The sequence below is a fragment of the Mytilus galloprovincialis genome, chromosome 10 (genome assembly GCF_965363235.1).
Source record: "Mytilus galloprovincialis chromosome 10, xbMytGall1.hap1.1, whole genome shotgun sequence".
NCBI lineage: Eukaryota > Metazoa > Mollusca > Bivalvia > Mytilida > Mytilidae > Mytilus > Mytilus galloprovincialis.
In genome coordinates, this window is record NC_134847.1 from 86,677,720 (window position 1) to 86,692,652 (window position 14,933).

General features: G+C 31.0%; 1 protein-coding gene and 1 long non-coding RNA gene across 3 annotated transcripts; one reads left to right on the forward strand and one right to left on the reverse strand.

Annotated features, from left to right (window-relative positions):
* The first annotated feature begins 1,998 nt into the window (after nucleotides 1-1,998).
* On the forward strand, nucleotides 1,999-11,204 carry LOC143049434 (sulfotransferase 1B1-like). The gene is made up of 6 exons (XM_076223070.1): nucleotides 1,999-2,156; nucleotides 4,187-4,380; nucleotides 5,196-5,519; nucleotides 9,027-9,127; nucleotides 9,382-9,553; nucleotides 10,234-11,204. Exons 2-6 carry the CDS (start codon nucleotides 4,221-4,223, stop codon nucleotides 10,341-10,343), a joined length of 867 nt encoding a protein of 288 aa, XP_076079185.1. The 5' UTR covers nucleotides 1,999-2,156; nucleotides 4,187-4,220; the 3' UTR covers nucleotides 10,344-11,204.
* LOC143049433 (uncharacterized) lies at nucleotides 6,521-8,358 on the reverse strand. Of its 2 annotated transcripts, none has more exons than XR_012970239.1 (3): nucleotides 8,228-8,358; nucleotides 7,798-7,875; nucleotides 6,521-7,233 (listed from the first exon to the last, which is right to left on the reverse strand). It is a non-coding gene; the product is annotated as an uncharacterized LOC143049433 (long non-coding RNA). The 2 variants fall into 2 exon arrangements; XR_012970240.1 differs by lacking the exon at nucleotides 8,228-8,358 and adding an exon at nucleotides 8,020-8,086.
* Nucleotides 11,205-14,933: the final 3,729 nt, after the last annotated feature.

Below are 14,933 nucleotides of genomic sequence, written 5' to 3' on the forward strand. Positions count from 1 at the left end.
TACTCTAAGAGACAATTGGTTTTGGAACCTAAACTTTAAATGTTATTTTTTTACGTTACTTTTAGTTCAGTTCATATTTTTATGCTGTACATTATGTTTATTTTTCTTATGTAAAGATGATGTCTTATTTTACTATGTACGAATTTTAAGTCTGAAAATGTTTTATGAATATTTTTACTTGTCTGTATATATTCATTGCATATGTTGTTAGACGCATTTGTGGATACCCCGTCCGCAAGTGCCCCCGTTCTGAAGGGGTAGTTTCTAAATAAATATATATATATATATAATATATACAACTCGTCTAAACATCAACCCAACAATGTTAGATCTGTAAATTTGCTTTCTCAAATTTTTTGTTCTTCCCTCGCCGGGATTCGAACCCATGCTACTGTGATATCGTGACACCAAATCGCCTGCACTGCATCCGTCCAGCTAGACAACACGACCACCTGGGCTCTATATCTATCTATCTATCTATCTATCTATCTATCTATCTATATATATATATATATACGGAGAGCTTAGATTGTCACTTTTTAGCTAAAAAGTGTCAAAATTTAGGACAAAGGGCACAGGGCAATGGTGAGACCCCCCGGATCTCTCAATCTTTCTAATATTATGCAGATTATTTAGTTATTAGGGGTAGATACAAACGTGACTAAAAGAAATTTGGGTACATTTCCTGTCTTCAGTGTATACAGAGCGCCCAAAGTGCCAGTTGGATATTCAAAATTTATAGTAAAAATCTACCTGAGACCGCTTAAATGAGAGTGAGACCCCTGGTCTTTCAATGTCCACAAAATTCAACTAAATCATAGACTCTGTATATATAAATGTTGTATCAGATGGATTTTCTAGAATGTCATCTTCGATATCTACGGAGGGCGCAGATTGTCACTTTTTAGCTAAAAATTGTCAAAATTTAAGGACAAAGGGCACAGGGCAATGGTGAGAGCCCCCTGATATCCAAATCTTTCTAATATTATGCACACATTTAGTTAAACGGTAGATACATACGTGACTAAATGGAATTTGGGTACACTTCCTGTCTTCAGTGTATACGGAGCGCCCAAAGTTCCAGTTGGATATTCAAAATTTATAGTGAAAATCTACCTGAGACCGCTTAAATGAGAGTGAGACCCCTGGTCTTTCAATGTCCACAAAATTCAACTAAATCATAGACTCTGTATATATAAATAAATAAATGTTGTATCAGATCCCATTAAACAGTTATATTTAACTAAATCATAGACTCTGTATATATAAATAAATGTTGTATCAGATGGATTTTCTAGAATGTCATCTTCGATATCTACGGAGAGCGCACATTGTCACTTTTTAGCTAAAAATTGTCAAAATTTAAGGACAAAGGGCACAGGGCAATAGTGAGAGCCCCCTGATCTCTCAATCTTTCTAATATTATGCAGACATTTAGATAATAGGTAGATAAAAACGTGACTAAACTGAATTTTGGTACACTTCCTGTCTTACATGTTTATGGAGCGCCCAAGGGGGGTCTCACTCTCATTTAAACGGTCTCAGGTAGGTTTTCATTATATAATTTGAATATCAAACTGGCACTTTGGGCGCTCCGTAAACATTCAGTCTTGTCCAAACTTATTTATCTTAAATATAAAAAAAAAGGGAAGATGTGGTATGATTGACCATGAGACAACTCTCCAAAAGAGACCAAAATGACACAGAAATTAACAACTATAGGTCACCGTACGGCCTCCAACAATGAGCAAAGCCCATACCGCATAGTCAGCTATAAATGACAATGTAAAACAATTCAAAAGAGAAAACTAACGGCCTAATTTATATAAAAAATGAACTCCTTTGTAAAAATATAATATTTTCATATGTAGAACATATATCCTGTTTATGTGTAGTTATGGTATTCCCTACGCAATTCAACATTTTTTGTTCACATATCTACAGGTATAAAATCACACACCAACACACTTCCCATTAAACAGTTATATTTAAACCTTTGCTCGGACGGTTGATTTTAGAATATCGTATAAAAAGATTTTCAACGAACCAGAAAAAAAGCAGAAAAGGTAGCTATTTTTAGATCTATGTTTTACTGTTTTAAATGTAAGGACATACCAACTGGAACTTGAAGTATTTATTTGTGTCGGACTTTAAAGGTTAGTGATGTTTTATTTTATTATTTATTCACTTAGATTATGTAGATAATTCATGTCACCATACTAATTAATACACTTAGATCATACAAAATGTATGGCGTTAAAACAGTTTAAGAAGATTCATGTATAACTTTTACATATTCATACACACACTAGCTGCTACTTATGTATTCCCATTGCATGTTTCAATTGACAATACAACTATAACAGAACAAATGCTGTAATAGTAAGATGATGCAAATATCAAATGCACATTTAGTAAAATTGATTTGTATTGTTTAGTGTAAAGTATATATGGACGATGCGTGTTACAAATAAATATAAATGTAAGGCAACGTAGAAATTTTGTCAATGAGACATATATCCACTATGCAGTATTACAAAACGAGAAACTAGTATTTATAAAAGAGAAAACATACTACCCGAGTTGATCTTGAAACAACGAGCCAAACATCATTTTGATCGTAGGTAACCCAGTTCGTGGCTCAAGAAAAGCATGTTTACACATGGTACAGAGTTTGTAAGCGGTCGCCATTCCTTTAAGTTTGTGAACGGACGCCCCTCCTTTCTGTTTGTGAGCCCTCCTCTCCATTCTTTTATGTTTGTGATTCCTCTCCATTCATTTAACACTGGAACGTAATGAGACAAAAGGGCATAAGTATACAAAAAGTAAACATCAGTTGAATTGAGCTAAGGCCACACAAAGTTGTATATATTTGTAGTTCTGTTTCCTATACTTTCTACCGTTTCTGGCCTTATCTCATAACAACAAAACAAAAACAAAAATCAGAATGAAAAAAGGCATAAAAAATTACACCTTATAAGTTCAATGCTTCCTAAGCGCGATGTTACATGTACCGAAAGCGAATTCAAACCCCAATATCAACTAGTAACAAATTGACGTTATTTCCCCACACTTCAATGTTTATAAGCACATCTCTCTTACTGGTTTTGTGCAACGGCTTAATAAGTAGTAGAGTGAAATATGACCATGTATAATAAAACAAAAATATTTAAACATCCCTTGTAGGATCCTGCTGTAAACAGGTTTGATTATTCCAAATGGGTTTGCTGGGGGTGGAGGGTGGTGGTTGCGGGACATTTCACCAGCACGTTTAGAGGTATATTGACAAGAACTATACATTAGGCTTTTGAATAAGTCACACGAGGACAACTAATGGATTATTTTGTTGTTTTTATATCCATCAACAACGCATAGTCTTTAACAACCTTGATTTCCCATACTGAAAACCCTTTTTCTAAAAATAAAAATGACTCTCATAAACAAAAACAGTTTTAGAAGATAACTTACACAAATTATAACAGTTTGCAGTTTATTTTATCATTAGGGCAAGTCATATTGAGCAATTTCTAAACTAAAGTTGTCTATTTCTTTTGAGAAGTAGCGATGACAAGAAAAATACCGGTTCGAGGAAATAACTCCCAGAAATACATAACAAGACATTCTTTAAAATATTTCATTTTTAAAAGTATTGAGGTTAAAAAAAACAAAATTAGATTGAGGTTATAAATCAGAGAGCTATATTTTTAGTTTTGTGTTTATTTTTTATAACACGAATCAGTGTGTTAACGTCACATTCTTGTGTAATTATATATACATTTTCAGCACAAGTTTACTTGTTTTTTTTCATATACAAAATATGTGCATTCCAAAGTGCTTCTATGTTTAGTACCAGTAACATTGATCTTTGACCAATTGACCTCGAAATCATTGTCTTCTAACCCTTTAATTTATCTTTCATCTGTCTGAGTTTTATTCCATTCAAGAGAGTGGTACAGGAACACAGTTGTGTTTGAACACATAGATGAACGACGGTCTGACGTTCAACGTGCTTGCAATATACTCCAGAAACGTTTTTGGTACCTTAATAAAATTGAAAAAAACCTTGAATCTTTACATTTTGTAAATCTTACTGATTTTGTATTGAAAGGGTACAAATGTAATGCACAAAGACACAACAGGCTCAAACTAACATAAATGTTATGCAATTATTATTGTCATTATGTAGAATTGTATATATTTCCGCAAGATAAAAAAAAAGAATGCCAGTACTAGAACCCGTACCTTTACCAGAGTATGAAGGTGTCACTTATATATCACTAAGAGCCTTCAGAGAGAAAGGGCCAGAACAAACAATAAAGGATGTCAAAGACTTCCAGTCAAGGGAAACAGATGTAATCATTTGTACTTACCTGAAAGCAGGTAGGACCCATATACTTTTATTTGTTGGGATAAAGATAATACTGAACATAACAGTTCCTTTAACAAACTAAAAAGAGCATTTGTCACACGAAGTCATCGACATTATCATTATAAATTTTATTATATACGCATAGATTAATACGTCACAAAAATATATGCAGTCTTCGACAAATGGAACGAAGTAATCTATACAATTAGTTACACTAAAAGCTCTAAATCATGTCTGATACAGGTTTAGATAAACTCAATTCAATGATTCAATATTTATATTTAAAGAGAAAACAAACTGACAACACCATGGCTAAAAAAAACAGATCAACATACAAACAACAATTAACAATAACACAACATAGAAAACAAACGACTGGGTAGCACGAACCAGCATCTTGGGTGATCTCAGGTACATTTAAAGGGTACGCAACATCTTTTCCAATAAATAAAATTTATTTAGTGTTCACATCTCAATAATATATAATACAACATTGCAATAAGTGTCAAATATAAATATAAAATGGAGAACTATTCTGTTCAAAAAAAAATATGAGTTATAATATAAAAACATTATAGGAAATTTGTCTATTTTAAAACATATTTTTATGTACAGTATTTACAATGCTAAGCACTCATATGAATGAGTGAAACAAAAGTATGTGTATATCACCTGTTTGTTCACTAGTCGTAGACTCTGTTAGGAAAATGTACCAAAATGTATAACAAATTCAAAAATGGGAAACCTATAAAACCTGACAACTGTGTGAAGCATATAACAATACTAGTTAATCTTATTCAAATTACTTCTTTGAATTATATTGCAGGCGTTCATTGGCTGGATGAAATTATAACAATGTTAGTAAACAATACTACAACCCTTGCTTCTGGAACCAAAGGTCAAAGAACGCTGGAGGGAATAACGGAGTTATCTGTCTTAGATTCACTTCCGTCACCTAGAATTTTAAATACTCATTTGTCGTTTAAGTATATCCCTACAAAACATGTACAAAATAAAGGGAAAATTGTTCATATGATTAGAAATCCTAAAGACATATGCGTTTCTCTTTATCATCATGCTAGGAGAGATGTTGTGATGAACTACGATGTTCCATGGGAGACATATTTTGAGAATTGGATGTCAGGAAAAGGTACGTAGCACCAGAGTTTCAAACTGTATTTGTCTATTAGGAGTAGTAGCACTATTTTATGTTAGATAAATATTCCTCTGGTAAAGGTAGAAGATATTACCACAATTCTAGATGAATTCATATGGTAATGGAAGACGAATTTCATCATTCTGACGTTCTATATATGACTGAAATCACTTTTTACAATACAGAACAGATCATATTTACCGTTTACTGAATTGGCGAAAGAATTAATAGACATTTAAAGTACACAAACAGCTAATAAAATAAGAAACTAATGGCAGGGTTTGTAATTAAACGAGCAAACATCTATGTATTCAAATATATCATCAAATATACTAAACTTATACTTTCAGACCAATATTTCGAATGAAAACGTTTGATAACAACGGTTTAATGAATTAAGAGCACTATTCCAAAAGGTTGTGTCATATATTGAGGCAATCTGAGTCAGAGTTTCAAAGTAATTAAGTGTTTCAAAAACAGTTTTATGATATCAATTAAAAACGAATAGCTCGTCATAAGTTTTTTTGATGCTGAAATGATCACTATTAGTATAAAAAGTAAGAAGCTACCAAGAGATTAAAATTCTAACAGATCATCACGTGTAAAAAAAAAACCAATATGACATATAAGAATCCACAAAACAATATTCAAAAACTTATTATTTCCATTAATTTCGAAAACTGATAACCCACCAATATTTTGAGTTAGCTATGAAAATTGAGAAAAAGGAAGGTGATTCTTGCTCAAACAATGACACCTGTCGCGTTACGCTTAAGGAAAAGAACAGGCTACTAGTCTCCCTCGGCATAATAAACACAAAAGACCTCCTTAAAAAGGTTGTAACGTAAATAGGTGTAATACCACCATTGATTTTTCCCTATTAGTCTTTGTTAAATTGGTACTTTTAAAAAAAATGCACAGAATTTACCTTTATTTCAACCAAAGAAATACTTTGCATGAATAAAGTTTAATCCTTTCCAGTGCTACAGTGAAAATTTCACACTACATTTCATTGCATATAAGAAAGTAACCTGCACCGGAAGTAAACAATCACATTTTTACCAGGTTATTTACTGGTTACCTGCTTTGGCAACTATGTAACCTTAACTTTCCAAAATATTTTATAAGACCATCAAATAAAAAAAGAATGATGCTTTCAGACACCCAACATACATGTTTATGACTCAGAAAAATTTAAGTGCATTGAAATGCAGGGTTAATTTTCTACAACTGTCAAATTCAAGGGAATATTTTTTTAGACCTACTTTCGTATGCAACCGGATGTGGCGTATCATGATTTGGTGGTATTACACCTAAAGAACACCTAAATGTCAAATAAACTTAATGTAATTTTTTTCCCTCCAATTGCAAGTTATTTCAAGCATAACTGCCAAGTTTTGTCTCAGTCAGATCTATAGTTTCAGAGAAAATCACTATAATGTAAGGCCATATCCTACGGCAATTTCAGTCTTATTTCTTCGACAAATCCAAATTTCAGTGTATCATTATAAAATGCAGTGTTGACTAATATCTGATCAAAAACTCATGATCTATGCATTCAAACAATTAAATAGAATACAAAAGACAACTTTTAGATGATAAACAATTTTATTGCACCTTTTAGAGTTCATTTGAAGGTCTGTTTTGGTCTGTTTTGGTCCATTTTTCCTCCTTCCTTCCTTTTTCATCAAAACTTGATATCTTTTGTCTAAAAAATAAAACAAATGTGATTATTTCCCCACAAAAATGATATAAATGTAATGTTAAATCAATAATTAAAGTGTTTTAGCTGAAAGAACTGTCTCTATAAATGTTAACAGTCTACACGGAAGTTTCTAGAAGCCCTTATGTGTAACTCGAGTTTTTAGTCTGTTCGCCTAGTGTGACAAATAACGGTTCCCTTTCAGTCAACCATTTATTGTTACTGGTATCAAAGTCTTTTTATTTACTCATAACAGTATATTTCTAATAGATTTACACAAAGTGTCCACTTTCTTGTATTTTACATTAGAAAATGGGGAGAAAGAGTAATAAAAAATACCTCAAAATGTTTTTAAAAAGGGTTATGTCCCTTGGAATGCTGGTACAAAAAATAATTGGTAAGAATTATAAAGTTTAAGTATGTGAGACTGGATTCTGATGTGTATAAATCCAGGGCAAATAAGTGTTTAGATGATTTATTGTCTGTGCAAAATGTAGATGGCACAATGGCAAATTGTAAACTTTTGCGGCCAAAAAAAACACAAAAAACATGATGATAGTTGATACTTACTTTAATGCTGAAGTGTCATCTGCAGACCAATTCACATATAAGATTTTTCAACAGAATGCTCTTCAGAACATGTGAACACTGAAATAAAAAATTCACATGTTGTATAAACAAAACTGTTAGGGTATTATTTAAAATTTAACACAGTAAACTAAATACAGCTTTGTCTGTCCACCAATTTGACTTAGAAAACACCCGTAAACCCCCATTTCAAGGCAATTTTACCTCAAACGTGCTTTCTGTGTCTCAATCCATTCCGAATAGTCCATGTTTACAATGTATGAACTGGTTTATTAATAACTTTTAAAAATGAAAGTACAATAAGGTCACGAGTGCACATGTAGTTTCCCTAAATAGGTGTAATACCACCATTGATTTTTCCCTATTAGTCTTTGTTAAATTGGTACTTTTAAAAAAAATGCACAGAATTTACCTTTATTTCAACCAAAGAAATACTTTGCATGAATAAAGTTTAATCCTTTCCAGTGCTACAGTGAAAATTTCACACTACATTTCATTGCATATAAGAAAGTAACCTGCACCGGAAGTAAACAATCACATTTTTACCAGGTTATTTACTGGTTACCTGCTTTGGCAACTATGTAACCTTAACTTTCCAAAATATTTTATAAGACCATCAAATAAAAAAAGAATGATGCTTTCAGACACCCAACATACATGTTTATGACTCAGAAAAATTTAAGTGCATTGAAATGCAGGGTTAATTTTCTACAACTGTCAAATTCAAGGGAATATTTTTTTAGACCTACTTTCGTATGCAACCGGATGTGGCGTATCATGATTTGGTGGTATTACACCTAAAATCCTCATTAATCATTATTATCAGTGAAATTCAGCTTTCGTTTGTTTTCCTACACACTCTTGTATCACTGCAATGCAGAGCATGTGCATATCAACAGTATTTAGGAAAATTTCTTTTGATAAAAATGCATCGATCTATCTGTTTGTGCTGACGCGTCGTAGATCAATTACCAATCAATCAATCAATCAAACAAAAATGCTAGAATTTTACACTTTTTTTAATTTGACTTCTCACATACACACATTATTCAACTTCTAACACATTTGGTATATAAAACACTGTACATTACACTATTAATTATAATGAAAGTTTTTAAAGTCATTTCATTTTCTATAATAATAAATAAGGCATGATGGTATAATCCTGTGTTTTGAGATACAGCATGACATGTCTTTTGATTCTTTTGTAGTATTTTATGGTTCTTGGTATGATTACGAATTAGAAATGGAAGAGGCTTCTTTACAATACCCAGGAATAATTTATACCTGTTATTATGAGGACTTTAAAAGGGTAAGTTAGCTTTCATATAAACAAAGGACACGTATATGTAAGGCCGATATTTTAGACCTTTGACTTATTAAATAATAAATATTATACATTTATTTAAATTCCATTACCTCTATTTAATCTAAAAAACCAAATGTTGGAGATTTATTGAATGATGAAATAGAGTGTTGATACGCCGATATCAGCTGTATTTTTAATTTGTTCAGCTTATATTATAAATGTATACATAGAATGAATAAGCTATCTATGCATTTTAGGAACCTAAAACCCAAATAAGAAAACTTGCAGATTTTCTAGAAATAACTGTTTCGGACCAGATATTGGAAAACATTATAGAAGCAACTTCGTTTAAAAATATGCAGAGCAAAAAAACTGATCACACCAAGTTTGTCAACATGAAAGAAGAGAAAGGATTCATTTACAGAAAAGGTAAAACTAGTCTATTGTTTGTATCCAAAATATGTAATCAGTATTCAAACATATGTAAATATAAAAATCCATAGCAAAGCATTAATCTTTAATGGCAGTCATTGCTACATACCATAGATAGAATTTGAAAATTAAGTTAAACGATTGTATTGAATATAATAAACCGTATAGTAATAACTTTTCACAGGAGTCTAAGTCTCCAAACGTCAATGTGATGAGAATAATTTCAATAAGGAGCACCAATACAATGCTCGTTCTTATAACAGTTTAGTATCTGTACTGATGGATAAAATGTATCAGAGGAATAAACTGTTCATCATTGGTTGATTATTGATTGCCTAGCGTTGCCTAGCGTTGCCTAGTGTTGCAGTGGCTTAAAATGGCTATACCACCAAGAGTAAGAACAATCATCGTAACCGCTGTTCATAAGTCATGAATCAATTGAGAGAAAACAAATCTTCGTTACAAACTAAAAACCGAGGGAAACATATGAATTGTAAGAGAGGAAAACAACTAAATAACAGAACACTGAAGTGCAACAAAAACAAATAACAATGCAACATACATATAAATGTACTTTTAGATAAAAACTGCTCGTTTTATTTATGATATTGTGAAAGAAAATGTTGAGAGCAACATTTTTATCTTTTTAATAACTTTGTTATTCTTTTTATTACCAGGAGACATAGGAGACTGGAAAACTCATTTTACCGTAAACCAGAATAACAGATTCGATGCACAATTCAAAGAACGGATGAAGAACAGCAAATACACTATAACTTTTGAGTAGCAAGTTGTATGTAGAAACAATACAAATCGAATTGAATGAAGTCTGATAGATGTGTTCATTTATTGTATGCGTATTGGTGACTATTATTTATTCTAAATATTATCATTAAACTAAATATTATCATATAAAACAAGCATTGAGTCATAATAACTAGATTGAAAAAGCAATTTTATTTTGAAATATAAGGAAAGTTTGATGCTATGAAAATAACCTGAATGTAAAAAAGTTAGAGTACAACAATAATAAATACATAGCTTGTAAGCCCACATTTACTTTTTTTATATATATAAAATGCGACATGTCTGCGATATTTCGAAAGATCTAATGGATTTCTTAAAACATTATTCAATATATAATTTAAAAATTAAAGAAATTAGCAACATAATATACGAAACCATTTTACGATACAGTTGGATATAAAAAGGAAGTTATCCAATTAGGTTACAATTTCATGTTTCACTGGCTCTTGACAGATTTATTGTAATGAAATAGAGCTAAGCTTCAATTGAAGGCTCTGAATTGCTGTTTGCAGTAATTTGATTTGAACTTAGCAATGAAAATGTCTAATTTATCGTCATTACGTGAATGTAAAAACTATCAGTGCTGAAATCAAATGCTAACTTAAGATTTTATAATTGACTTTCCTCGTCTCAAATAGATAATAGAAGAAAATAGATTTTGTTAGAAATTCTAGTGGAAAATGTCATTACACTGTTAAATGGAATAAATCTTTACAAATAAACCATTCTGATGGAACATCATTTTTGTTTACAAAGATTTAAACAAAGATACAACTGTTTGAAGGTTTGTTATTATATCAGATATCTGTATATATAGAACATTCTGTAGTGGTTGTCATATGGAGTTCTGAACGTTGCTTTCTGTTGAAAGGGATATTTTCGAAAAAAGTAAATTAGAGACGGATGATACCAATGAGACAAACCTTATAAGTCGATGAAAAATCAAAAACGCCTTGGCTTAAACCGGAAACCGATGAAAAAATATTAACAAATCATCAAACACTTCATTATGACTAGTGACAATCTTAATAAGGATGATTGTTCAGATAATAATAATAATAATTACTATTATTGTATAGCAATATAATATTTCCCACAGAACGTAACCAAAAGTTAGCGTGCAATAAATTCTAATATTGCACTAGTGCAATAAATCTTCAAAATTCATGACGTCATCAACGTTTAGATCTTAGTTTAAACCAATTTTTACTTTCAAATATTATATTGCTATACAATAAAAGAGTTATTGCATGAATATTGGGGAATATTGTCCCTCGTAGAACATATATTGCACTCGCAAGCTCGTGCAATATAAAATTCTACTCGGGACAATATTCCCCAATATTCATGCAATAACCCTATATTATGATCTGTCTATAAATCTCTTGTAAGGGATGAATTTGAATAAAAGGAATGCAGGCACCAGTTGAGCAAATATTGTCGATCCTCCCTTTTTGCATGAGTTAACCATAGTTTTCTATTGTGTTTTAGCTCCTGAATCTTTAAATTTTCTGTTAAGTGTTTTGTGAATCGTTTTTCGTTTATTCGTCTTTTTTTTCGTTTGGTCGTGATGTTGTCTGAAGTTTTGATTATTTCCGATGAGTTTTTACTACCCCTTATCCATTGCTCATATAGCGAAAAGACCTGAATTGGTATTATTCACATGTACAAGGTTACGCCAATCCTGGTCTTATAAAAAAAGTCTAAAATATAACTGGAAAATAGTTTAATAAATTACATGGGCGAAATAGTAATATAATAAATATATACATATACAATCTTTGAAATGATTTCTTTTATAGTTAGAATAAAACAATAATGATATTGCCAAATACTTTATATAGTATCTAAATAGTGATGTTCATATCTATCATGAACAAATGAGAAATATTACACCCAAGTACATCGTATACAGTAAACACGAGAGATCTTGACACTGTTAATAAAATCCGATGTCATCCGAAATATTACTGCTGAACCCATACATCTCTCTCTTATATTGTCAAGAATGAATTGATTACGTTTGCAGATTTAACAGTGCACCTCATCAAACATTTACTGTTTCTAAGATGTCTAAGATGTCATTAAAGTTTAGAAACATTTTCATACTGAATTTAGTTTCTATTCAATTAAGTATTGGGATGTATATGATAAATGGTGCTACAAAGCATTAAGACCGTTGGTAACATCTCAAAAATGAATTACGGAAGGCAAAATATAACACATTTTTAATAAAGTGTGTTTCATACGAAAACAATAAACAACAAAATACAAAAGACATGTAAAATAACTAAAACATTAAAAAAGAAAATTCTTTCTTTAAAGTGAATATATCAACATCAGAAAATTCCTGTAACAAGTCAAGAATATGACAGTACCGTTCGATGTATTTGAGCTTTTTTTACCATTAGACTACTGACTTTTCATTTTGAATTTGCCTCCGAGTTCGTTGTTTGCTATTTTATACTTTACAAATTTATAACTCATAATTCATTCAAGTCCATAGATGTATGCTGTTAAAACTAGAACAGCTTAAACATTTCAATATGATAAGGGATATATTGTCAGGTATCTTGTTCGATATATACCGTATATAACTTCTGATCATAACCAATTCTTTATATGTGTATCGATACTTGTAGAAATTCGATTTGAATGAAGCTATTAACAGTCAACGAGATACTCTGACTATAGATATATACAATACCACTTCAATAAGATGTTTATGACCGACATATAATCAGAATAACATTCTTAAAATCGCTCCCCAAAGAAGAATATAATGTTTTTACTGAAAATAGACACATCTTCTTATATCTATGGTTTCCTTTTATGTGATAAAGTTCACAAATATTCACAGCTGAATGTTGAAGGTCAGTGGAAAAATGGTTTTGTAAAGAAAAGCTATCATAACAATTATAACATGAGCATGTCTATAGTGGTACGTGTTTCGAGTTAACAACATCAACTGTTACAACCAAAAATTAAGATATAACTGGAAAATAATTTGAGCTACTTTTTTTGTGTTTCCTTGGTTCTGATAACGTGACTCTGTACTTAAAAAGATCCCGTCCGTATGATATTGTTCTATCTTATGTCATTATGATATATTTCTATAATGAATTAGAAAATACGTTGAACTACAAATGTAATAATTATTCAATCGCGTAGTGGAATTACCTATTTGTGGATTCTTATAAATTCCATAGAACTTTTGTACTATTTTAAATCTCGGTCAAATTCTGAAATTAATTCTTACATACTTTTGATTTTTAACCCTGTATGCTAGCATTGTCCATGTGAAATTTATAAAATTGTTTGTATAAACCTTAAACGACAAACATATGTGACGTATAAATTTTCTGACGTCAGACAAGCGAATCAATGCAAGTGTTTTTAACTTGATAGATGCTTTTGTGTTCTGTTTAATTGTTTCTTTTAAAATTAAAACACGATGATGACTGCTGTACCCATATTTTGACTAGATTATTTATTATGTATGTTTACTTCATTATATTGTAAATATAACGAAATTTGATGAGACTGCCGTACAAAGTGAGAGGTTTAGGCTATAAAACCAGGTTTAATCCACCATTTCTACATTCGAAAATACCTGTACCAAGTCAGGAATATGACAGTTCTTATCCATTCGTTTTTGACGTGCTTTTTTATTTAATTTTGTCATGTGATTATGGACTTTTCGATTGGATTTTCCTCTGAGTTCAGTATGTTTGTGATTTTACTGTTTACGTTCTCAACTTTTGAAGGTGAAATATAAATTTATAAATGCAAATAATAATACATATGCAATCTTGAAGATGATTTCGTTAATAATTGGAATAAAACAATAATGGTATTGCCAAATACTTCCTATAATATCTACACATTGCTTTTCATATCTATCAATACCAAAGGAGAAGTATTACACTCCAGTACATCGCATTCAGTTATACACGAGATATATTGACACTGTAAATAAAATCAGATGTCATCCGAAATATTACTGCTAAACCCATACATCTCTCTCTTATATTGTCAAGAATGAATTGATTAGGTTTGGAGATTTAACAGTGCACCTCATCAAACATTTACTGTTTCTAAGATGTCTAAATGTCATTAAAGTTTAGAAACATTTTCATACTGGATTTTGTTTCTATCCAATTTAGAGTTGGGATGTGTATAATAAATGGTGCTACAAAAGCATTAAGACAATTGGTGAAATCTCAGAAATGATTTAGGAAAGCAAAATATAACACATATATAATAGAACGTGTGTCATACGAATACAATAAACAACAAAGTACAAAAGACATGTTAAACAACTAAAACATTACAAAAGAAATTTTTTTTTTAAATTGAATATTACCTATATAAGAAAATGCCTGTAGCAAGTCAGCAATATGGCAGTTGTTATCCATTCGTTTGATGTGTTTAAGCTTCTCTCCTTCCGTTTTGAATTTTCCTCGGAGTTCGGTGTTTGCTATTTAACATTTTACATTAGGCAATATTTATAACTTTACTTTATTGAAGCCCATCGATATAATGTAATAATTAGCGCAACTTAAAGGTT

What these genes read in the sequence shown, in the direction of transcription:
- LOC143049434 (XM_076223070.1), top strand. Translation starts at nt 4,221, where the DNA reads ATGCCAGTACTAGAACCCGTACCTTTACCAGAGTATGAAGGTGTCACT. An exon ending in GAATTGGATGTCAGGAAAAG is followed by an intron (nt 5,520 to 9,026) that starts GTACGTAGCACC and finishes ATTCTTTTGTAG; the next exon opens with TATTTTATGGTTCTTGGTAT. An exon ending in AGGATTCATTTACAGAAAAG is followed by an intron (nt 9,554 to 10,233) that starts GTAAAACTAGTC and finishes TTTTATTACCAG; the next exon opens with GAGACATAGGAGACTGGAAA.